General features: G+C 43.7%; 1 protein-coding gene across 2 annotated transcripts in view; it reads left to right on the top strand.

The window, feature by feature from the left end:
* The first annotated feature begins 7,464 nt into the window (after positions 1–7,464).
* SEH1L (SEH1 like nucleoporin) overlaps positions 7,465–26,451 on the top strand; it is a 39,852-nt gene continuing 20,865 nt past the window's right edge. Inside the window, exons 1-4 of one of the 2 annotated variants that reach the window (XM_003817882.5) lie at positions 7,465–10,784; positions 14,403–14,453; positions 17,999–18,145; positions 25,277–25,488. In XM_003817882.5, the coding sequence (XP_003817930.2) occupies positions 10,674–10,784; positions 14,403–14,453; positions 17,999–18,145; positions 25,277–25,488 (521 nt within the window). In that variant the 5' untranslated portion in view covers positions 7,465–10,673. The remainder of the gene's footprint in view (positions 10,785–14,402; positions 14,454–17,998; positions 18,146–25,276; positions 25,489–26,451) is intronic. The other variant, XM_003817881.5, reaches the window with a different exon arrangement.

Raw genomic sequence — 26,451 nt, 5'->3', positions numbered from 1 at the left:
GAACCCATGTGTAACCTCCATCCTGACACCATGGCCGCTTTGTTCGTGAACTCACTGGGCATGACAGGGGTGGCTACGGAAAGAGACCGCCTCGCATCCACAGAACAGGTCATTCTATTCTATTATTAAAATTCTCCTCTGTAGATGTCACCGTTTGGTGGGCATTCATATGGAACACAAATATCTTCCATTTTTTGCTCATTCAGAGAGAGAGAGACATCAAATTTCCTTGTCACCAATTTCCAATAATGTTCCTTCTAAGTCCCTGACCATCAAGCAAAATCTCATAAGTGAATATACGATTATACCTCTTGCCATGTCTCCTTCCAAACAAAAACCACTGGATTCATTGCCCAAAGTTGGGGATTGCTCCCATTGGGAGGAATTCCCTTCACCACTGTTTCTTGGGGATGTCCCAGAAAGGGACTATTATGCTGTAGTTGTCCATATTGGGGTGCCTGCATATCATGCAGAACCACCTATGTGCCTGGTATATCTCGTCTTGTCTTCCTCAGTCAACTGATTGTAGGAAACTCTGTATGAGGCCATAGATAGGGGCGGGAACAGATAAGATTGTGTATCAGGACTAGAAGCCAAGGGCCCCACTCAGAACTAGCAGCTTTTTGGGTCACTTGGTTGATGAGCTGGAGTGGCACACCCAAATGAAGAATGTCTTGCCTCCAAAATCCAAAAGGGCATTGTACCTCTTTTTTGGTTATAGGCGGAGCCAAATGCAACAACTTGTCTTTCATTTTGTAAGGAATATCTTGACATGCCCTACACCACTGGATCCCTAGAAATTTCACTGAGGGAGAAGGTCCCTGAATTTTAGTTGGATTTATTTACCATTCTCTGACATGCACATTTCTTACTAATAAGTCTAGAGCAGTTGCTGCATCTTGCTCATCAGGTCCAATCTGCATAATGTCATAAATGTACTAAACTGGTGTGATATCTTGTGGAAAAGAAAGGTGATCAAAATCCCTGAAGACTATACTGTGATAGGAACGGAGAGTTTAATCTACTCCTGACATAAGACAATTGTTATGGACTGAAATGTATTCTTCCAAATTCTTATGTTGACGTCCTAACCCCTAATCTGACTATGTTTGGAGAGAGGGCCTGTAGGGAGGTAATTAAAATTAAATAAGATCATAAGAGTGGGGCCCTTATCTAATAGAACTGGTGACCTTATAAGAAAAGGAGGAGACAACAGAGATTTCTCTCTACACATAAGCATAGAACAAAGGCTGTGTGAGGACGCAGTGAAAAGGTGGCTGTCTACAAGCCAAGAACAGAGTCTTCAATAGAAATCAAATCTGCCAGCACCTCCATCTGGGACTTTTAGCCTCTGGAATGGTGAAAAAGTAAATTTCTGGGCCTGGTGCAGTGGCTCATGCCTGTAATCCTAGCCCTTTGGGAGGCTGAGGTGGGTGGATCATCTGAGATCAGGAGTTTGAGACCAGCCTGGCCAACTTGGTGAAACCCTGTCTCTACCAAAAATACAAAAATTTGCCAGGCGTGGTGGTGTGCGCCTGTAATTCCAGCTACTCGGGAGGCTGAGGGAGGAGAATCGCTTGAATGGAGGTGGAGGTTGCAGTGAGCCAAGACCGTGCCCCTGGACTCCAGCCTGGGTGACAGAGTGAGACTCTGTCTCAAAAACAAAAACAAAAAAAGTAAATTTCTGTTGTTTAAACACCCAGTCTGTGGTATTTTGTTATGGCAGCCTGAGCAGACTAATAAAACAGTAAAGATGTATTGCTGGCCTTGCTAGCTGGAAGCAAATTGCTTCTGGTAATCTTTATTAACAGATACTGAGGAAAAAGCATTTGCCAATCAATAGCTGCACACCAAGTACCAGGGCACCAAGGCATGTGTTAATTTACTCAAGCAGTGAAACCACATCTGAAACAGCAGTTGCAATTGGGGTGGCCACCTGGTTAAATATACAGGTGTCATTCTCCAAGAGCCATCTTTTTTTTCTGCACAGGCCAAATAAGCTAATTGAGGGGGATGTGGTAGAAGTCACCATCCCTGCTTTGTTCAAGTCCTTGATGATGACGCTAATCTCTGAAATCCCTCCAGCAATTTGGGATTGTTTTTGGTTTACTATTTTGCCTAGGAAGAGGCAGTTCTAGTGGCTTCCACTTGGCTTTTCCTACCACAATAGCCCTCACTCCACAGGAACCAGTGTGAGGATTCTGCCAGATGCTGAGTAACTGGTCTATACCAGTTATGCATCCTGGAACTGCGAAAGTAACCACTGGATGGGTTTAGGGACCTGCTGGCCCAGAGTGAGATGGACCAAGGCTCCATCGACCATTTTACTTCCATAAGCCCCTACTCTGAATGGCCTCCTGGAATTAGTGTGAGTTCAGAGCCAGTTCAGTAATCCCACAAAAGTCTGATTATTTTATTTTTCACAATGTACAATCACCATGGTAAAAAACCGTTGGTCCCGTTGGGGACACCTGAGAGGAAGATTAATAGTATACATTTTTGACAGTGTATCAGGGTCCTTCCTCAAGGCGACCTTGATTTCCCTTCATTCAAGGGATTCTGGGTCTGTAAACTGGTTCAAGTCTGGGAATTGAGTGAACAGCTGCGACTCTTTGTTTTTATGATTCAAGTTAGGTGTTTGTTCACTTGACCTAGAACTCTTCTAATTATACAGATCAAGTAAGAATTTAATAGGCTGTCCATCTACTCTCTTCTACGGACACCACGATCAACAGCCAATGCCATAGGTCTCTGCCAGTCAGACTATTATTGCCGTTTTGACTCTACTGCCCATTATGGTGACCATGCTCTCCTTGCTTTTGGCAATTACATGTTGCCACTTGTCCCCTTCTGTCCCAGAAACCAATGATCTGCACTGCACCTAAGGATTCCAAATTCTGTGACAGTAGATCCCACTGCAATTTCTGACCTACAAGGAAAAGCAACCACAGGAGCTCCTCAAGGATGCAGGGGCTCCCCTCACAAATGTAGTTATCAGTCATGGTGAAAGGTGTGTCCTCTGGATGCTCCTAGGGTGGGTGAGCAGGGGTCACATGTTAAATCTAATATTCCAACCTCCCTATACCTTCCTCTACAGTGCACAAAGTCAGCTCTGCCATTTCAGCTTTATTTAGTGTGGGCCACCTTTTGGTCCATACTTCAGCTAAACCAAACTGTCAGAGCCCTTTTCTAAGCCCTGGAGGTACAGCACTGAATCCAGATCTGACTAATGGGCCCATCTCAATAAGTTACCCCCAATCCAACTTCATGTTCCTTGCATCATTATCCCACACATTAATACTCATTCCCAAGATTTTGTCTGTACAAATTGGAACCACCATGCAGTTCTTTTGGATCTCAGTGAACCTCCTGAGTCACACTTTGTATCTCACGTTTTGGGGCCTGTAGGGACTTGAGTCTTGTCATAGTTCTAGAAGCAAAAAGGGGTTCCTAGGGTAGGTCCTGAGGAATCAGCACTGTCTTCTGAGGCAACTACCTCAGAAGAGGCCACCACAGGCTCCTGCTTGATAACAGAGTCAATATCCTCAGATGGGGTGGAAGGCTTGCTTCTACTGGCAGAGAAGAATCCACAGAATTTAGGAGCTCAATGTCGCCAGTTTCACCAGGATCTTCCTACAGGTCCCCATTCAAATTTTTAGGTGTACTTCTCATATGAAGGCACTAGGAGAGACAGAAAAAATTCAGGACCCTGTTCCTTCCCAATTCCTGCCCTTACTTTAACAGCAGACGTTCCTGTGAGGTTGGGAATTCAATTTGTGTCATAATTCAACGACTTGAAGGATGAGACTCTGGATTTGCCTTTCAGAAACGTCAGCTCTGTGGCTACAGGAGATGTGTTTTTCTTTTCTTTTCTTTTCTTCTTTTTTTTCAGGGCAGACACAGAAACTTTCCATTCAGTTATGTAATGGTTGAGCTGGGAGTTTGAAACCCTGAGTTCATCCTTTCTTTCCCTATCTTGTCAAGCACAATTAACAGCAACAGCCAATTTTGTTATACTCATTAATTTGATAAAAATGTTCTAAGGTGGCAAATATATGGTCACCCAGAACCTTGCCTCTCATGAATATTTGAGTAGGAGTGTTCAATGGCGGTATTTTGGGTATCTCTACTGCCATATCACACTATAGGTGCTCCGTTTACCACTGAAAGTAGAGTCATTAGTGCATTAAAATCCAACCAGATTAGAGAACCAATTCCAGAAACCACAGAACCAATTCCAAAAACTCATCCTTAAGATTCTGTTCTTCTAGGCTGGGCGTGGTGGCTGACGCCTGTAATCCCAGCACTTTGGGAGGCCAAGGCAGGCGGATCACAAGGTCAGGAGATGGAGACCATCCTGGCTAACACGGTGAAACCCCGTCTCTACTAAAAATAAAAAAGAATTAGCCGGGTGTGGTGGCGGGCGCCTGTAGTCCCAGCTACTTGGGAGGCTGAGGCAGGAGAACGGCGTGAACCCGGGAGGCGGAGATTGCAGTGAGCCGAGATCTCGCTGCTGTACTCCAGCCTGGTGGGAGACAGCAAGACTCTGTCTCAAAAAAAAAAAAAAAAAAGACTCTGCTCTTCTAGAACCAATCTTTGTATAAAATCTGTAAAATCTGTATCAGTCAGGATTCTCCAGAGAAATAAGACAATATTTACATCTTTCTTTTTTATTTCTAAGAATACAAAAGGGTTTTTTTTTAAAGCAATTGGCTCATGTGATTGTGCAGGCTGTTAAGTCTAAAATCCTTGGGACAAACTGGTGGGCTGGATATGGGGTAGGAAAGGATGTTGCAGTCTGAGTCTCTCATATGTAGGGTAGGTTAGGAACTCAGGAAGGATTTCTGTGTTACACAGACTTGAGGCAGAATTCTTTTTTTCTTTGGGAAACCTGAGTCTTTTATCTTAAGGCCTTCAACTGGATGGATGAGGCCCAGCTACCTTATCAAGGTTAATCTCCTTTACTTAAAGGCAACTTGTAGGGACAAGAGTGACTTTTTATTTTTATTTTTTATTTTTTTTGAGATGGAGTCTTGCTCTGTTGCCCAGGCTGGAGTGCAGTGGTGTGATCTCAGCTCACTGCAACGTCAGCCTACCTGGTTCAAGTGATTCCTGTGCCTCAAGCCTCCTGAGTAGCTGAGATTACAGGTGCCCGCCATCGCACCCGGCTAATTTTTGTATTTTTATTAGAGACGGGGTTCCACCATGTCGGCCAGGCTGGTCTTTAACTCCTGACCTCACGTGATCTGCCTGCCTCGGCCTCCCAGAGTGTTGGGATTACAGGCGTGAGCCACCGCCCCTGGCCAATTTAAAACGCCAATCTACCATGTAAGTTCCCACTAACCCTGAGTTTGAAAATGCCTCCAAAATGTCTAGTTGATGTATTACTCTTTATGTAGGAAGAGCTATTTATTGTAAGTTGCCTCCAAAACCACCTTTGTTGTTGCAGAAATCACAGGCTGTGATACCCACAGCCACCTACACATTCCTTCCAGAGCACGTATGCATTTTTCCCAAGCTGTGTGTCTGGGGGGTTGTGGAGTGGAGATCTACCTATCTTGCAGCCATTCAAGACCGCAAGACCCAAGACTTCTGTCTGTAAGTTCCCCTAATAAGTCAATAAATATAATCCCCTAATAAATCCCCCAAAATATAATCCCCTAATAAATCATCCAAAACTGACCAACTGGATTTGTCTGCCTCTTTCTTTGGTGTCTCAGCTCCTTCAGCAGTTGGGGGTCGCTTTGTATATATTAATACGACCCTTTCACGGAACACAACTGATTGCAGATGTTAATCCCATCTACAAAATACCTTTATAGCAACATCTAGACTAGTGTTTGAGCAAAGAACTGGGCTTCATAGCCTAACCATGGTGACACATAAAATTAATCATCACACCAACCTATGCTGTTAGGAAGGAGGTCGGTAGTTACTGCTTGGGGAGGGGTGTAAAGACCAGAAGGGACCACAGGAGAGCTTTAAGGGTGTGAGTCATGCTCCCTTTTTCGAGGTGATGATGGCTGCACAGATGTGTTCAGTTTGTGAAAATCCAGTGAGCTGTGTACACTTGTGATACATGTACATTTTGGAATCTATATTATACTTCATTAAAAAGCAAAATGTTAAGGACAAAGGCAGTAAGACAAAAAGCAATGGAAATAAGAAAAAAAGCCTTACATCAGATATGGAGACTTTACAAATTGCAAGACATTAACATATATAACTCTATATTAATAAGTTTAAATATTTCAGTGAAATGGCTGATTATTTATTTATTTGAGACAGTGTCTCACTCTGTCGCCCAGGCTGGAGTGCAGTGGCACGATTTCAGCTCACTGCAACCTCTGCCTCCTGGGCTCAAGTGATCCTCTTCCTGCCTCAGCCTCTTGAGTAACTGAAATACAGGCGTGCACCACCACACCTGGCTAATTTGTTTTCTGTAGAGACGAGGTCTCACTATGTTGCCCAGGCTGGTCTTGAACTCCTGAGCTCAAGCAATGCTTCTACTTCGGCCTCACAAAGTGCTGAGATTACAGGCATGAGCCACCATGCCCAGCACAAAATGGCTGATTTTTTAAAGGAAGATATAAATGATCAAAATTGTCTTGACAAAAGGTAAAAAATCTGAAGAGGCCATGAATAAAATAATTTTAAAAGGTAGTTAAAATTAACTATACCTATCATCACCCAAGGCATCAGGCTGATAAAATTTTGTGAACATCATCTACAAAATCTTCACGGAATCTTCTACAAAATCTTCATAGGAATCTTTCAGTTCCTATGCTATTTAAACTGGCGCAGAGCAGGGAAAAAAATGTGAAAGCTTCTTAACTCATTGTAGGTTATTTATTTGTTTATATTTTTGAGATGGAGTCTCACTCTGTTGCCCAGGCTGGAATGCAGCGGTGCAATCTCAGCTCACTGCAACCTCTGCCTCCAGGGTTAGAGCGATTCTCCTGCCTCAGCCTCCTGAGTAGCTGAGATTACAGGCGCTCACCACCACGCCCAGCTAATTTTTGTATTTTTAGTAGAAACGGGGTTTCACCATGTTGGCCAGGCTAGTCTTGAACTCCTGACCTCAAGTGATCTGCCCGCCTCAGCCTCCCAAAATGTTGGGATTACAGGTGTGAGCTGCCACGCCCAGTCTTCATTGTAGGTCGTATTCTTTCCAGAATATGAACTGGAAACCTCCAAACTTGTTTTTCCAGACTCTTATTAGCTCTCTATTTCTAGTTAGGTTCTGAATTGAGAGACAGTAGGGGATTCAGATGCAGGAGGAAGAAGACCTTTTCTCCAATTTGTGGAGGCAGCTCACATAGCTGAGTAGTGGTGGCAATGGGTGAGCCTGGCTTCCTGCTCAGGGGTGATGTGAACAGCAGCAGTAGCAGCAGCACTCAGCCCTAGCTCCAGCAGTACTAGCAGAGGCTCCAGGAACCTCAGCTGTTCAGAGCTTGTGGGCTCCCATGGCTGTTACTCTGTTGGACGCCTGCAGTGTAAGCTGGAGTATTGGCTCCTGGCTTTCTGCCTGCTGGTGGTAAAGGTGCCAATGTCAGCAGCCTCAGAGTCAATGATGGTAGCACTGGGTAAAACTATTTTCCCTTTCACGCTCCCAGCCCAGAGTTTCCCGTAGTTACTAGTCTCTGGGTAATCTCACATGTTCCCTTTTTGCTCTTAATTAACCCCTTGGATATATATGTAACCAGTTTCCTGTGTTAAATTCTCTCTCTCTCTTTTTTTTTTTTTGAGATAGTGTCTCCCTGCGTTGCCCAGGATGGAGTCCTGTGGCACAATCTCGGCTCCACCACCACTCCTGGGGCATTTTTTTGTATTTTTATTTTGTATTTTTAGTAGAGAAGGGGGTCTCGCCACGTTGCCCAGGCTGGTCTTGAACTACTGAGCTCAGATAATCTGCCCGCCTCGGCCTCCCAAAGTGCTGGATTACAGGGTAATTTAGCCACCAGGCCTGGCTGACACGACCACTTTGGAAGACAGTTTGTAAGTTTCTTATAAAACCAGGCCAGGCACAGTGGCTCATGCCTGTAATCCAAGCACTTTGGGAGGCCAAGGCAAGAGGATCGCTTGAGCCCAAGAGTTTGAGACCAGCCTGCTCAACATGGTGAAACCCCATCTCTGCAAAAAATAGAAAAATCAGCTGGGTGTGGTGGCACTGTGCCTGTAGTCCCAGCTGCTCGGGAGGCTGACATGGGAGGATCATCTGAACCCAGGGAATTTAAAGCTGCAGTGAGCCACGATTGTCTGCCATGACAGAGTGAGACCCTGTCTCAAAAAACAAAACAAAACCCCAAAAAACAAAACTAAACTTACTCTTACAATATGATCCAGCAATCATGCTTCTTGGTATCTACCCAAAGGAGTTGCGAACATGTCCACACAAAAAGCTGTACACAGATGTTTGTAGGAGCTTTATTGATAATTGCCCAAACACAGAAACAACCAGAATGCCCTTTAGTTGGTGAATGAATAAACACTGTTACAGCCTGACAATGGAATATTATTCAGCACTAAAAAGAAATGAACTCTCAAGACAAGACATGGAGAAAGCTTAAATGCATATTACTATAAGGAAAGAAGCCAATCTGAAAAGGCTAGCCACTCCACGATTCCCATTATATGCCATTCTGGAAAAGTCAAAACCATGCAGTCAGTGGAAAGATCAGCGGTTGCCAGGTGTTGTCGGAAGAAAGGGATGAACAGGAGCACTAAGGATTTTCAGGGCAGTCAAACTATTCCGCGTGATACTATAATGGTGGATCCATGTCATTATATATTTGCCAAAACCCATAGAATAAAGCACCAAGAGTGAACCCTAATGCAAACTCTGAATTTTGGGTGATAATGATGTGTCAATGTAGGTTCACTGATCATAACAAAGGTACCACTTTGGTATGGGATGTTGACAGTGGAGGATGCTGTGCATGTGTGACAGTAGGGGTACATACGGGAACTCTATTTTCTGCTCAATTTTGCTGTGAACCTGAAAGTGTTCTAAAAACTAAAGTCTATTTTAAAAAATCCACTGTTTCACCTAATTCAACACTTCACTCCCACTCTGATAATCTCTGGCAACCAATGATCTGTTTACTGTCTGTATTTAAATGTAATTAAAACAATTTTTAAACTGTTTTGATATTTTTATAATAATCAATATATTTTGATTGGACTTTTATAGTGAGCACTTTCTTTGGAAATGAGTGTCTTTGACCTTCAAAAAAGTTATAGTTGTTATCAGTTACCATAAGAGGTGGGGCCCACCTCTTAAAGTAGCAATAAAATCTTATTTATGGTTGAAAAAGGTCAGGTCATTGCGCCACTTCTCTTTGCAGGTTTCTGTGCAATCTATCAGGGGACAGCTGGGACTAATCATTTAAAAAACTTTCCAGCCTGCTAATTTTACCATACCTCACATTTTTGTCATTCCTGGCCAAAATCCAAAGGGCAAGTCCCTTCTGCAGCCTCATTTTTTTTTTCTGTACTTTCGCTCCCCTGACGCAAGCTTCCACTGTCTCCCATCCTAACTTTACCACTACGCCCTCTAGAATGCCTTTTCCTGATAAGCAAAACCCCCCGAGTCGCTGGCGTCTCGGAAGAGGCTCCTCCACTTTCCGGTTTTGGCAGAATCCTTGATCTGAGCCAGGCCTCTTCCCAGGGGCTCTGGCCCTCTTCACTTCCTTTTCCCCGGAGGACTCTGGCTCCCGGGTAGCAAGCAGCCCACTTCCCCGGCCGCTTCCTTCCCCCGGGATGACACGTTTCTACAGGCGGACTCTTCTAATTCATACTATTTCCCTACCCCCGTGGTGGCTCCTAGCACCCCCAGGCCTGTTCTACCTGTAAAATCTTGACACATTTAAACTACTACTTCTGGTCCTTTCCTCCCCGTCCAGCCTTCGCTCTTAGGCTGCCGAGCCTGGACTGCTTGTCATCCCCTCAGGCGTCTCCCCGGCCCTCCCTGCTCTTCAGCCGTCCCGACGGAGCGCGGCTCCTGACCAAACCCACGGTTCGCCTTCTCCACCTGCTCCGCGCGCCTCGCATGTGTCTGGGGGGAAACACATCCAAACGTCGACTTAAATGATTCAGGGCCGAGGACCGTGAGAGGCAGTCTTCACTTTTTCATCTTTCTTCATTTGCACGGTATACCAATACGCTCTTACTACTTCTCAGCACAGGTAACTCGCCTTTTGCAGAGCAGCCTCCGCCGCCGAACGGTCAGAGCCTGGAGGAAGCCGCACCAGGATCGTAGAGCATGACGGGCCGGGGGCGGGACGAGGATTGACGAGCCGGGAACAGGGCGGGACTTGAGGGGGCGGGCGGGTGGGGCGAGGCATGACGGCTCTGGTAGGGGGGTAGTCGGGGCTTGACGGGCCTGGGGGCGGGGCGAGGCTTGAGGGACCGGAAGGTGGGGCGAGTCATGACGGGCCGGGGCGTGGGCAGGGCTTGAGGGGCCAGGGGACTGTGTGGGGCCTGACGGGCCGGTGGGTGGGGCGGGGCTTGGAGGACCGGAGGGTGTGTGGGCGGGGCTTGACAGGCAGGGGCGGTGCGGGGGCGTGGGCAGCACGAGCCGTGCGCTCCCGGGCTGCGAGGTCTGGCTAGGCTACGGGCCGCGCGCCGCCGCCGCCACTGTCCTCTTCGGAGGCGCGGGCCCGACGGAAATCATGTTTGTGGCTCGCAGCATCGCGGCGGACCACAAGGATCTCATCCACGATGTCTCTTTCGACTTCCACGGGCGGCGGATGGCAACCTGCTCCAGCGATCAGAGCGTTAAGGTGCGCGCGGCGCTTGCGGGCGGGGCCGACCCCGGAAGGAGGGGGAGTGGGTGGGCGGCGCGGGGAACGGGGCTGTGTCTTGGTTTCAGTGACGCCGCTGGAAGCTATGGGGTGGCGGGCGAGCCCTGGCTGGACTGAGCGGAAGCCCTCCCCGCCCGCGTATTGTGGGGTCACGGCGGCCTCGCGGGCCGCCCTCCCGTGCGCCTGCGCAGCTGGTGCCACGTGCGCGCTCCCGGCCGCAGGGTACGCCGGGCCCTCTCCCAGGCCGCGCTGCCGGGGCTGCGGGCGGGAACCCAGGGGCATCCCACCGTCAGCCTCGGCGTCGTGGGTCTTGCCCGCGCTGTTCACCCGACGACCTGCAGTGGGACCTGGTGGGAGACTTTGCCTGGCTGGCGCTGCGTCGAGTTCTGTGCCCCGCCGGTGTTCTCTCACCAGGGCACATGGTTTTCTCCGTGGGTTCAGAGCAGAAGCTCACTTTGTTACGCCGAGGAAGAAAAATACAAACCATTTACATCCAATGATTTCCCTGCTTGCTGCCCAGGAATCGGAGGGTTTGTTTCTTGAAGTTCCCGTAAACGTCTGTAGACACTTCCGACAAGCAGAATTTCTTTTCTTTTCTTTTCTTTTTTTTTTTGAGACCGAGTCTCACTCTGTCACCCAGGCTGGAGTGCAATGGCACGATCTCGGCTCACTGCAACGTCCGCCTCCCGCGTTCAGGCGATTATCCTGCCCCAGCCTCCCAAGTAGCAGGGATTACAGGTGCACGCCACCACCCCCGGCTAATTTTTTTTTTTTTTTTTTTTGTATTTTTTAGTAGAGACAGAGTTTCACCATGTGGGCCAGGCTGGTCTCGAACTCCTGACCTCGTGATCCACCCACCTCGGCGCCTCGGCCTCCCAAAGTGCTGGGATTACAGGCGTGAGCCACCGCGCCTGGCCGACAAGCGGAATTTCTAATGTGGGGATGCTACATGAGATTTAGGAACCTCCCAGATGTGTTGCAGGATGAATGAAAGCTGGAGTGCGGATTATTTGGTTCTCGACAACTCCAGAGTAACTGGAAATCTAAAGGATAGTTTATCCTTTTTCACATTCGAGTTTGATACCAGTGATCTCTCAAAGATAAACTTTTTATAAATAGTGTTGCAATTTTTAAAAGATGTAGTTTCTTTTTTAAAACAAGTTTATTTTTGTTGTAATAAACTACGTTAACCGGTTTTTTTTTTTTTTTTTTGAGACGGAGTCTTGCTCTGTCACCCAGGCTGGAGTGGGGTGGCGCAATCTTGGCTCACTGCAAGCTCTGCCTCCCGGGTTCACGCCATTCTCCTGCCTCAGCCTCCCAAGTAGCTGGGACTACAGGCGCCCGCCACCACGCCCGGCTAATTTTTTGTATTTTTTAGTAGAGACGGGGTTTCACCATGTTAGCCAGGATGGTCTCTATCTCCTGACCTCGTGATCCGCCCACCTCGGCCTCCCAAAGTGCTAGGATTACGGGCATGAGCCACCGCGCCCGGCCCACGTTAACCGTTTTAAAGTGTAGAATTCAGTGGCATAGAGCACAGCATTCACATTTTTGTGCAGTGTCGCCCCTGCCCATCTCCAGAACCTTTTCATCATCCTAAACTGAAACTCTGTACCCAAGAGCACCCTGTTCCGCCACCCCATCCTCTGGTAACCTCTATTCTACTGCTTTCTATTAATTTGCATATTCTAGGTACCTCAGATAAATAGAATCATAGAATATTTGCCCGTTTATATTTGGTTTATTTCACTTAGTATAATTTTTTTTTTCTTTTTTCTTTTTCCTTTTTTTTGAGGCAGAGTCTGGCTCTGTCACCCAGGCTGGAGTGCAGTGGTGCGATCTTGGCTTGTTGCAGCCTCAACATCCCAGGTTCAAGCCATCCTCCCACCTTAGCCTCTCCAGTAGCTGGGACTACGAGTGCACGCCACCACTCCTGGCCAATTAAAAAATTTTTTTTGTAGAGGCAGGGTCTTGCCGCGTTGCCCAGGCTAGTCTCGAACTCTTGAGCTCAAGTGATCCTCTCACCTCAGCCTCCCAGAGTGCTGGGATTACAGGTGTGAGTCACCTTGCCCAGCCCTCTTAGGTCCATTTATTCCAGAGTACTTTTTTTTTAAAGGAGGAGCCATGTATTTATTTGTATATATTTTTAATTGAGCAAGTAATATATTTTTCTTTTTAGAAAGTGAAAAAATTATAGACTTATTGCTAATGTGTGTTAATATTTATTGATTTCCTCTGTTTTTCCTTTAACGTTTTAAGTTGTCATGGTAGAGTGTGTGTATATACGTATATATCTTGTCAGAAATAGCGTTGTACTGAAATTTTTCATTAGTTTAGCATTTTATGTATTTTGAATGATTTTCTTAGGCTAATTCTAGAAGATAAATTAGTGGATATTTTAAAAACTGTTGAAGAGAATTGACAAATTGCTATTTTGCAGGTCGTACCGTTTTATGCCGCCAGTGATAGTATTGATTTGATAGTGTTATTGCCCTCGTTACATTTTTAACAGGTGAAATTGGCACCTTCTTATTGTAATCTATATTTTTTCTGGGTAATAAGATTTAATTTTTTTGTTTTGAGATGGAGTCTTGCCATGTTGCCCAGGCTGGAGTGCAGTGGCTATTCACGGGCATGATCATAGCCTTAAACTCCTGGGCTCAAGTAATCCCTCCTGCCTCAGCCTCTTGAGTAGCTGGGACTACAGGTGTGCACCACCATGCCTGGTTTCAATATTTTTGCTTTACCATTTGTTACATGTACAGTTGAGCCTGTTGTTTGTAGATTCTGTATTTTTTGAATTTGTCTACTCTGAAATTTACTTGTACCCCAAAAGTCACACTGGTTTTGCAGTCATTTGTGCATGTGTGAGGAGTGGTGAAAAAGTTTGAGTCTCAGAACAGACGTTTCCCATTGAGGTGAAACCAGGCGATACTCTATTTTGGCTCATACTGTAAGCAGGTGTTTTTCATGATTTATTTAGTGCAATGATTATTTGTTCTTTCTATTGGTGATTTTGCTGTTTAAAATGACCTCCAAGCGTAGTGACTGTAACTAATTGTCTCTGTTACCTAATAGAGCTCAGCTTCCTGAATCCCTTGGTGCTTGGCCCAGTGCTTGACACATTCAAGGTTCTCAATGTAAATTTTTTGAGACGGAGTCTTGCTCTGTCTCCCAGGCTGGAGTGCAGTGGCGTGATGTCAGCTCACTGCGACCTCCGCCTCTGGGGTTCAAACGATTGTCTTGCCTCAGCCTCCCTAGTAGCTGGGACTATAGGCATGCGGCACCATGCCTGGCTAGTTTTTGTATTTTTAGTAGAGACGGGGTTTCACCACGTTGTCTAGGCTGGTCTCGAACTCCTGACCTCAGGTGATCCATTTGCCTTGGCCTCCCAAAGTGCTGGGATTACAGGCATGAGCCATCGCACCCGGCCTCTCAATAAATACTTAATTGAATGAATGAATGTTTACTTGCTGGTTGTATTCTTTTGTTAACTATATGTTCACCGCTTTCCTTGTACACTGATTCAGTCTTATAGTTTTTGTATCAATTTGTAGGAATTTTTGTATAAAATATCTGCCTTTTATTTTCTTATAGGTCTGGGATAAAAGTGAAAGTGGTGATTGGCATTGTACTGCTAGCTGGAAGGTTAGTATTTATTTTTACATTTATTAAAAATACAGAAATATTTACTGTTTATTTTATAGTTATGTATGAATTGTTTTGAGAAAATAACATTTATACAGTAGTTCTTTTCCTGGGAAGACATTTTACTGTTTTTCACTATTAAAGTAACAACTGTGTTTCTCAGAATTTGAGAGTAAGAAAATCTGTAATTCTGTAGCATTCTAACATAATTATCTTAGTAATTCAGAATATTCCTTTTGCCTTTACATATTTTAATTGTTGTGATGTTTCATACATAGTTTTCTCTTAAAAAAAAAAACAAAACCTTTACTCAAGTAGAAATTTTCTTTTTTTTTTTTTTTTTGAGACGGAGAGTCTTGCCGTCTTGCCCAGGTGGGAGTGCAGTGGCGTGATCTTGGCTCACTGCAACCTCCGCCTGTTGGGTTCAAGTGATTCTTCTGCCTCAGCCTCCCAAGTAGCTGGGACTGTAGGCGTGCACCACGATGCCCGGCTAATTTTTGTGTTTTTAGCAGAGATGGGGTTTCGCCATGTTGGCCAGGCTGGTCTCAAACTCCTGACCTCAGGTGATCCTCCCTCGGCCTCCCAAAGTGCTGGGTTTATAGGCATGAGCCACTGTGCCCGGCCAAGTAGAAATTTTCATACCTTAAAAGTCATCCATTTTAAATGTACAGTTCAGTGAGTTTTAGTAAACTTACATAGTTGTGTAGTCATCACTGTAATCCAGTTTTAGAACTTTTCTCTCAAACTCAGAAATTCCTTTGTATCCTATTCCCACTCCAAGCCCCAGGCAACCACTGATCCATTTTCTGTCTCCATAGGTTTCTTCTCTCCTCTGCCCTCCCTCTCCCCTCCCCTCCCACCCTCTCTTCTCTTCTCTTCTTTTTTTTTTTTTTTGAGCTGGTGTCTTGCTCTGTCGCCCAGGCTGGAGTGCAGTGGTGCAATGTTGGCTCATTGCAACCTCTGCCTCCTGGGTTCAAGCGATTCTCCTGCCTCAGCCTCCTGAGTAGCTGGGATTACAGGTGCATGCCACCACACCCAGCTAATTTTTGTAGTTTTGGTAGAGACAGGGTTTCACTATGTTGACCAGGCTGGTCTCGAACTCCTGACCTCAAGTGATCCGCCCGCCTTGGCCTTCCAAAGTGCTGGGATTACAGGCGTGAGCCACCATGCCTGGCCTGGTTTATCCTTTCTAGAAATTTCATAGAAATGGAATTTTGAAATACATAGTCCTTTGTGTCTGGCCACTTTCCCTTTGCATGTTTTGAGGTTCATCCATATTGTGTCATGTGTCAATTTGTTCCTTTGATACTGAGTAGTCCATTGTATGTATATTGCCACGTTTTGTGTCTGTTCACCAGTTGACGGACATTTGAGTTGTTGTTTTTGGCTGTTATGAGTAATGTTAAGAACGTGCCATGTAAGTCTGTGTAGACATATATTTTCATTTCTTTTGGATAGATGCGTAGGAGTGGAATTGATGGGCTATATGTACTTAGCTTTCTAAGAAACTGCGAAACTCTTCCAAAGTGGCTGTGCCCACCAGCCATGTGTGAGGTTCCAGTTTCTCTACATCCTCACCTACACTCGATAATATCTGTCTTTTTTATTATAGCCATTTTAGTAGTTGAGAAGTGACCACAAAAATCATTGGATTTTGATTTGTATTTCCTTAATACCTCATGTTGATTATTTTTTCATATGCTTATTTACCATTCATGTATCTTCTTTTGTGAAAGGTCTATCCAAGGTCCCCCCCCTTTTAAGGTGAGGTTAACTTATAAAATTAATAATTTCAGAGTAAACAATTAATTGGCATTTACTTCATTTACAGTGTTGTGTAACTACCACCTTTTTCTAGTTCTAAAACATTTTTATTATTCCAAAAGGAAACCCCTATCTCTTGCTTTTAAGCCTAATATATTTCATATGTACTTTTCTATATCTTTAAAGGCTTTTTATTAACAGCCAATAAATATACCATTTTGCTTAACTAGTGGATATTTCAGTTTCCATTTTATTGTGATGAGCATCTTTGTGCAAACCTTATTCTTTAGATTGCATTTTACTGTAAATCTAATAAAACTTATCTGCCTTAGTGTGCATTTTTAATTTTATAGCCCTGTATAAGTAAGAATTAAAGATGATACAGAAAAGACTGGACAAAACGAGGTTAAAAAAAAAGGGTGCAAAATGTACCTTTAGTTGGTGACATTGTTACCATGTAGAAGTTATTGGTTAAACTATTTTTATGTTGTTGAATGTAAAAAATGTTAGCTATACAGTGTGAAACACATTTTCTGAATGTTATTTGTTATTATACAGTATTTTCCCTGAGAAGCACCTAGCAAATTCTTTTGATGGTGAAATTCTTTAAGACCTTTGTATCCCTTCTCCAGCCACCTCCCCTCCCACCCCTTGGCCAACAGGAGGGGTGTAAGGATTTGGGCTTCCCCATATTTGCTCTTGCTACAATAGTCTGTTATCAGTAGACTATATTGTCAGTTAAAATCATTTAAGCATTCTATGGCTATAATCTCTATATATTGTTAGACTTTTCAAGCAAATAATTTTTTTTTGGAGACAAGTTCTTGCTCTGTCACCCAGGCTGGAGTGCAGTGGCACAATCTTGGCTTACTGCAGCCTCAACCTTCCAGGCTGAAGTGATCCTCCCACCTCAGCCTCCCAAGCAGCTGGGACCGTAAGTGCATACCACCACGCCTGACTAATTTTTTGTAGTGATGGCATTTTGCCATATTGCCCAGACTGGTCTTGAACCCCTGGGCTCAAGCAGTCTGCCCACCTCAGCCCCCTAAAGGGCTGAGAATACAGGCGTGAGCCACTATGCCTGGTTGAATCAAATGAAAAAAAAGTATTTTTTTAATTGAGCTATAATTTACATATCATAATGTGCACCCATTTAAAGTGTACAATTTAGTGATTTTAAGTATATTCATTTAATTGGCAACCACCACCACTTCTAATTTCAGAACATTGTTTACCACCTCTAAAGGAAACCCTGTGCTCATTTAGCAGTCACTTCTTGTTTACTCTGCTCCCAGCCGCTGGTAACCACTAATCTACTTTCTGTCTCTATGGATTTTGGAGCAAATAAATCTAATGTTATTTATTTTATTAGGTGGGTATTTTCTGTAGAAAGAATTTGCAAGTAAAATGGTGTACTTACAGAATCTTTGTTTCAAAGGTTGGTTACGCTAAACTGAAGCAACTCTCCAACTATCAGCACTGGAAGTAGTCAAGTTTATCTGGCTAGATTTTTCTTTTATTAGTAAAATGTCAGAAGAACTGGACTTCAGAAGCATTACAATCCTAAATATAGAATGTCTTCTAAAGGTTAAAACATTCTGGAATTTAACTTTTTATTTACATGTTATGTTGATCAGTTTTCTTCTCTCATAGAAGTAAAACTATATTCTGTTTCCTGATGTAAAACCAGTGTTTATGAAATATGAATAAGTATTTAGGTAAAAAGAAGCCCTGGGATAATGAGTATCTGTTCTTTTCTTTTTTTTTTTTTGGTTCCCCAGACACATAGTGGATCTGTATGGCGTGTGACATGGGCCCATCCTGAATTTGGGCAGGTTTTGGCTTCCTGTTCTTTTGACCGAACAGCTGCTGTATGGGAAGAAATAGTAGGAGAATCAAATGATAAACTGCGAGGACAGAGCCACTGGGTGAGACATTTATTAGTATTCTGGGGACCGGGAAGACATGAGCAGCCAAGGAGCATTAGTCCAAAGGCTACCTCAGATAATTGGTAAAATATCACCACTCCCCTGTAGTTTTACCAGTTCTAAAGTTCTTTCTTCCATGTTTTTTTCTTCCTTGTTTATTTCATTTTAACTTGGGTCTGAAGCAATACTTAGGAGCATCACTGCATTGTTTATAACTTTTATGATGAATCCAGAATATTTGCATTGTATTTGATTTTACCTATTAGTATATTTTATGATAGTAATATATGATTTTAAAGTATTCTGGCTCACTGCAGTCTCAAACTCCTGGCCCCACCTCAGCCTCCTGAGTTGCTGAGATTATAGGCATGAGCCACTGTGCCTAACTCTAAAATTCTTTTTTTTTTTTTAACTTTAAACTCTTAAGGGTTAATAAAATTCTGTTTTTTTTTTTTTAGACGGAGTCTCACTGTGTCACCCAGGCTGGAGTGCAGTGGCACAATCTTGGCTCACTGCAAGCTCCGCCTCCCGGGTTCACGCCATTCTCCTACCTCAGCCTCCTGAGTAGCTGGGACTACAGGCACCCGCCACCATGCCCATCTAATTTTTTGCATTTTTAGTAGAGACGGGGTTTCACTGTGCTAGCCAGGATGGTCTCGATCTCCTGACCTCGTGATTTGCCTGTCGGCCTCCCAAAGTGCTGGGATTACAGGCGTGAGCCACCGCGCCCGGCCAAGGGTTAATAAAATTCTTTAAAGGCCGGGCGTAGTGGCTCAGGCCTGTAATCCCAGCACTTTGGGAGGCTGAGGCGGGCGGATCACGAGGTCAGGGGATCGAGACCATCCTGGCTAACATGGTGAAACCCTGTCTCTACTAAAAATACAAAAAATTAGCCCGGCGTGGTGGTGGGTGCCTGTAGTCCCAGCTACTCTGGAGGCTGAGGCAGGAGAATGGTGTGAACCCGGGAGGCGGAGCTTGCAGTGAGCCGAGATCACGCCACTGCACTCCAGCCTGGGCGACGGAGCGAGACTTGTCTCAAAAAAAAAAAAAATTCTATAAAAATTGTTTCTTTTGTTTTGTGGTTACTTTTGTTTTCTTAGGAAATATACTGTCCTCGGCCTGGTGCGGTGGCTCACGCCTATAATCCCAGCACTTTAGGAGGCCAAAGTGGACAGATCACCTGAGGTCAGGAGTTTGAGACCAACCTGACCAACATGGAGAAACTCCACCTCTACTAAAAATACAAAAATCAGCTGAGCATGGTGGCACATGCCTGTAATCCCAGCTACTCAGGAGGCTGAGGCAGGAGAATCGCTTGAACCCGGGAGGCGGAGGTTGTGATGAGCAGAGATCGTGCCATTGCACTCCAGCCTGGGGAACAAGAGCGAGACTTCGTCTCAAAAAAAAAAAAAAAAAATACACTCTCCTTTATCTACATCTGCTTTTATCGCTGTCTTTGCCTTATTGGATGTTTGAATTTGGGCAAGAACATAATATAATCTGTGTGCTGTTGAAGTTCCTCATCTATAAAGTGAAAACATTGAACTAGATTATATTTAAGACTCTTTCCAGCATTTTCATATGAAGGTATTATCATCTGCATGCTTTTTTTCCCCCTTTATGATTTGTTTTTTTGTAATAGATAATCATGCACATGGTGTAAAATTCAAAAGAAACAAAAGGAAGTGTGTAGTGGGAGTGTCCTGCTATTACCCCTCACCTGCCCTCCCTAATGGCATGATACTACATTAGAGCCAGTCACAGCTCATTGCAGTCTCAACCTCCTGGGCTCAAGTTATCCTCCCACCTTAGCCCCACAAGTAGCTGGGATCACAGGCATGCACCACAGGCTGATTTTTTTATTTTGTAGAGATGGGGTTTCACCATGTTGCCCAGGCTGGTCTTGAACTCCTGGACTGAAGCAGTCCTCTCACCTCGGCCTCCCAAAGTGCTGTGATTATAGGCGTGAGCCACTACGAGGGCCATGATGCAATTTTTTATTGTGGTAAAATATGTATAACATAATATTCCTCATTTTAACTTTTTTTTTTTTTTTTTTTTTTTTTGAGACAGAGTCTTGTTCTGTCACCCAGGCTGGAGTGCAGTGGTGGGATCTCGGCTCACTGCATTCTCCGCCTCCGGGGTTCAAGCGATTTTCCTGCCTCAGTCTCCTGAGTAGCTGGGACTACAGGCATGTGCCACCATGCCTGGCTAATTTTTTTGTGTTTTTAGAAGAGACAGGGTTTCACCATGTTGGTCAGGCTGGTCACGAACTCCTGATCTCAAATGATTCGCCTGCCTTGGCCTCCCGAAGTGCTGGGATTACAGGCGTGAGCCACCATGCCTGGCCCATTTTAACTATTTGTAAATGGTATAATTCAGTAGAATTAATTACGTTCACAGTACTGTGTACCCATCACTGTTATCTGTACTCAAAACTGTTCATCACTGCCAACATAAACTCCATATTGTTAAAGAATGCCTCCCCCTTCCTCCTCCCTCTACCCCCTATTCAACTGTCTGTCTATAAATTTGACTAGGTACTGCATGTAAGTGGAATCACAGTATTTGTCCATTTGCAACTGGCTTATTTCACTAAGTAAAATGTTTTCATGGTCTGTCCATTTTGTAGCATATATTAACTTTATTCCTTTTTATGGCTGAGTAATATTCCATTGTGTGTGTATACCACATTTTGTTTATCCATTCATTGTAGATGGACCCTTGGGTTGTTTCTACTTCGTGGCTATTGTGAATACTACTACTATGAGCATTGTTGTACAGATAAATGTTTGAGACCGTGCTTTCAATTCTTTTGGAAATATACCTAGGAGTAGAATTGCTGGCTCATATGGTAGTTCTATGTTTCACGGTTTTAGGAACTGTCAGACTTTTCCATAGCAGCTACACCATTTTACATTCCTACCAGCAATGCTCAAGGGTTCCAGTTTTTCCAAATCTTCATCAGCACTTGTTGTGGTGCTATTTATTGTAGCCATCCTAGTGACTGTGTTGTGAAGTGGTATCTCCACTGTGGTTCTGATTTGCATTTCTCTAATAATTACTGATGTTGACCTTATTTTCATGTGTGTATTGGTCAATTGTATGTCTTTCTGGGGAAAATACTATTCATATCCTTTGCCCATTTTTTTAAATTGGGTTTTTTGTTGTTATAGGAGTTCTTTATATATTCTGGATATTAATCCCTTATCTGTTATAGGTTGAGTATTCCTTATCCATAATGCTAGGATCCAGAAATGTTTTGGATTTTGGATTTTGGATTTTGCAGTATTTGCATTTATACTTACCAGTTAAGCATTCGCTTACTTATTTATTTACTTAATAGAGTTGCCCAGGCTGGTCTTGAACTCCTGGGTTCAAGCGATCCTCCACCTTGGCCCCCCAGAGTGCTGGGATTACAGGTGTGAGCCACCGTGGCCAGCCCCAGTTAAGCATTCTAAATCCAAAAATTTGAAATTTGGCATGCTTCAATAAGCATTTTCTTTGAGCATCATGCCAGTGCTCAAAAAGTTTTGGAGTTTGGAGCATTTCAGATTTCAGATTTTTGGATTTGATATGCACAACCTGTAAATGATTTGCAAATATTTTCTCCCATTCTGTGGGTTGCCTTTTTCACTCTTGATGGTTTCCTTTGATGCACAAAATTTTAAAATTTTGAAGTCTAGTTTATCTAAATTTTTTTCTTTTGTTTCCCATGCTTTTGGTGTTATATCCAGGAAAGCATTGCCAAATCCAGTGTCATGAAGACTTTCCCCAATGTTTTCTTCTAAGATTGTTATAGAATCCTCAATTCAGGCTTGTATCCCCAATGTGGAGCTGAGAGCAAACACTGAGTCACCGGTACTTGGAGATAGAGAAAGGTTTAGTCGATTTGGCTAAAGCAAGAAGATGGGAGGGCAAGATCTCTCGAATCCATCTAAACAAAAGGAAGCATTGGGTAGATTTTATGTGACTAGATCTAGTAAGGGAGGGGGAGTTTCACAGAATCCAGTGGAAAAGTCTGTGTTTCTTTGGTCTCAGGTAACGCCTTGAGCAACCAGATGTCTGGTTGTTAGCAGCTGGTCACAGTGTCCTTAAAGCCATTCATTTCTTCTGGCAACATTTTTCTTTACATGACGCTGAAGTTGTCTTCTCTTGATTGACAAAGAAGCAGTACATCAACAGTTTATCATTATATTGTGGCAACAAGGGATATTCAGCAAAAAGTGAGTGGTTAACATGTGCAAGCAAGCAAGGGCCTGATAAAAATTATTTATTTCAGTCATTAAAAAATGTTAGGGTGCTGAAATCTAGTTTTCCCAGCACCATTTCTTGAAAAGACCATTCTTTCCCCTGTTAAATGGTCTTGACACCTTTGTTGAAAATAATGGCTATATATATGGAGGATTGCATTCTGGGCTCTCTTGTGGACCATTGATCTGTATGTCTCCTTGTCCTAATAGCACACTGTTTTAATTCCGGTAGCTTTGTAGCTTGAGTGGCTATTCAGACTGTTTTACAGCTCTTCTCAGGGGAGGAGTATGTCTGATTGCCTTTGCACTAGGGCTTCCCTAAGCCAAACAGCTGCTTATGGGGAGGAAGGAATAGAAATTCATAGAATTATAAAAGTTTTTTTGGCGTTAAGTCTGAGGTGTGTCAGTTCAGTATACTATAGATTGGATTTGGGAGTGGTGGCATAAGAAGGACTTTTCTTTGAATTTCAAGATACTTATTTGTATTTAGTTTAGTCACCTTTCATTAATATATTAGCAGTGGCAAATCCATATGGGTCTGCAGCAGCCTCATTTCTTGCCTCTTCAAAAGAAAGAATTCCACCTAGGGGCATAAGGCAGAGTAAGAGACTAAGATAAGTTTTAGAGCCAGAGTGGAAATTTGTTAAAAAATTTTACAGCAGAAATGAAGTAAAATACATTTGGAAGAGGGCCAAGTGGGTGACTTGAGAGAGTCAAATGTATGGTTTGATCTTGGACTTGGGTTGTTACATGTTGGCATGCTTCCCAGGGGTTGCGTCTCTTCTCTGATTCTTCCCTTGGGGTGGGCAGTCCGCATGTGCAGTGGCCCACTAGTGCCTGGGAGGGGCTGCGTGTGCAGTGTGTTTACTGGAGTTGCGCAGTTACTCAAGTTAAGGGAAAACTTGAGGCGTTTTTCCCTTAACAGAATGTTCCTAGAAGGTCATAGATCAGTTAAGCTCCGCCATTTTTCCTCTTAGTGCACATGCTTGAGCCCAGTCATCCAACTCCTCAGATCTTATCAGGAAGCTGCTGATCACCAGTTTCAGGTGTTTCTATCTGTTGGGAGACTGCCTTTCCCTGGCACTGGCTGCAACCAATGATTAGTTTAGAGAGAAAGTTTAACAACTGCCTGACCATCACCTGATGGTTGCTTGACATTCCTGGTGGGGTGGGGTCCTCTGCTGCCCTGCTCATGTCTGACTACCTACTGTAACAAATGCATTTATTTTCTCAACATTTGTGTTTGTATTAATTATTCAGTGGTGTCTGTAGACAAAAGTTTGCTAAGATGTTATCTTTGAAGTTTATGTAATATTATCCTTTTAATGTTGAGACTCTTTAAGAAGGATTTTGGTAACCATAGACAGTAATCTGTTGATTGCTAAACTTTATTGACTTAGTTTTTTTTTGAGACAAAGTCTCGCACTGTCACCCAGCCTGGTATGCAGTGGCATGATCTCGGCTCAGTGCAGCCTCCGCCGACCACACTCAAGCGATTCTCCTGCCTTAGCCTCTCTAGTAGCTGGGATTGCAGGCGCCCGCCACAATGTCTGGCTAATTTGAATATTTTTAGTAGAGATGGGGTTTTACCATGTTGGACAGGCTGGTCTTGAACTCCTGACCTCAAGTGATCACCCACCTCAGTCTCCCAAAGTGCTGGGATTACAGGCGTGAGCCACTGCACCTGAGCTTATTGATGTTTTTAGTAAAGTTTCATCTTATCTATGTGCCAGAAGATAACTTGTAAATGTGATGTTGGAATTTTACAGTGATCATAAAGCTTGCTTTCTACCATTCTTTTGGTCCCTGTTAAAAGCCTTCACTTAAAGGTGCATGGTAGCTGGGTGCAGTGGCTCACACCTGTAATCCTAGCAACTCGGGAGGCTGAGGTGGGAAGATCACTTGAGGCCAGGAGTTTGAGACCCATCTGGGCAACATAGTGAGACCCCCATCTCTATAAAAATAAGAAAAATTAGCTGGGCATGGTGGCAGGTGCCTGTCATCCCAGCTACTGGGAAGGCTGAGGCAAAAGGATCACTTGAGCCATGATCATGGTACTGTACTCCAGCCTGGGTGACAGAGCAAGACCCTGTCCCTAAGAAAAAAAAAAAAAGAATAATAGTGGTCCAAATGGGATTAACAGAAAATTATTCTTGAGAGAAGAAATTGCATGCCTTTCTTAGTGTTTTTTTTTTTTTTTTTGAGAGAGGGTCTTACTCTGTCACCCAGGCTGGAGTGCAGTGGTGCGATCTTTGCTCACTGTACCTTCTGCCCCACTGGCTCAAGCGATCCACCCGCCTCAGCCTCCGGAATAGCTGGGGCCACAGGCGTGCACCACCACACCTGGCTTTTTTTTTTTTAGTTTTTAGTAGAGACGGTGTCTTGCCATGTTGCCCAGGCTGGTCTTGAATTCCTGAGCTCAAGCAGTCTGCCTGCCTCGGCTTCCCAAAGTTTTGGGATTACAGGTGTAAGCCATCATGCCCAACTCATTTACAGTTAAAGGGTCTAATGCTTGCAGCATGCTTTGTATGACAAAACTACTTGTCTGAAAATTCTAACATTTTCTTTTTTTTTTTGTGATCAGTTTGCTTAAGAGAGATTACTTATATAACAAAGGTAGGCTTTTGGAGGTAGACTTTTTTTTTCATTAAAGGGAGTAATTAATTATAGCTCACTAATTTGTTAGTGATTCCCAGCTATATATGTGGTATTTTGCCATGTACTTGTAGGAACTTGTGGCCCAGAGATGTATCCAAGCTTATATACCTAGTGAATGACAGAGGAGTTTCTGTGTGATTCCAGAGTCTGTGTGTCTTTTCCACTCTACCATGCTTTCTTTTTGTATATAATTTAAATTGTTATTATTATTTTTTTTTAGGTTAAAAGGACAACTCTGGTGGATAGCAGAACATCTGTTACTGATGTGAAGTTTGCTCCCAAGCACATGGGTCTTATGTTAGCAACCTGTTCGGCAGATGGTGTAGTAAGAATCTATGAGGCACCGGATGTTATGAATCTCAGCCAGTGGTCTTTGCAGCATGAGATCTCATGTAAGCTAAGCTGTAGTTGTATTTCTTGGAACCCTTCAAGGTAAGTTTACATATTAAACCTCTGATAACATCCTAGTAAAATAAACTAGTAACTTTTAAGCTAACAATTTGATAATTTATTCTCTCAAAGGTGCTTCTTCTCAAGATATATAGAGTATATGTTCTCCATTTTTCACCCAGGCATGTCATTTGTCCCTGTTTTCACTCAACAGAGGAAGCCAGCATTGTAAATATTTTCATGTGAACCTTTTGGATGTTTTCTATGCATATGCAAATAACTATTTAATGTTGTCATAAACACATATATGCAAACACGCCCAGATATTTACTAGCACAAGTAGACACAGAACACCAGATATTGAAACCCATACATTTGATTGATTGATTGATTGGTTGATTGAGACAGAGTGTTGCTCATTTGCCCAGGCTGGAGTGCAGTGGCACCATCTTGGCTCACAGTAGCCTCCACCTCCTGAGTTCAAGCGATTCTCCTGCCTCAGCCTCCCAAGTAGCTAGAATTACAGGCATGCGCCACCACGTCTGCCTAATTTTTGCATTTTTAGTAGAGATGGGGTTTTACCATGTTGGCCAGACTGGTCTTGAACTTCTAACCTCAGGTGATCTGCCTGCCTCGGCCTCCAAGAGTGCTGGGATGACAGGCGTGAGCCGCTGCACCCAGCCAGAAACCCTTACATTTTCCTTCCTTGCAATTAGCTTTTTTCAGTTGAAGATACATTGTGGGCATTTTTCCATATATTAATATATCTAGTCCTACCTCATTTCTTTTTAACTGCTGCATAGAGCATGACTATATGAATATTACCATAGTTGCTTTTTATTAAACTGTTTTTAAACAATTATAAGAATCACTTGGTGAAGAAAAAAATTGAAATAATCCATAAGAATACAAAAAGAAAGGTAAAGTTCCTTTACCCCCTAAAAACAAATGCTGTCAATAGTTCTGTTTTCAGACTTTAATTCTGGTAGTCACTAGTATATTTTT

This window comes from Pan paniscus, chromosome 17 (genome assembly GCF_029289425.2).
Source record: "Pan paniscus chromosome 17, NHGRI_mPanPan1-v2.0_pri, whole genome shotgun sequence".
Lineage (NCBI taxonomy): Eukaryota > Metazoa > Chordata > Mammalia > Primates > Hominidae > Pan > Pan paniscus.
Note: the sequence above shows the minus strand (reverse complement) of the source record. Positions and strands in the feature narration are given on the sequence as shown.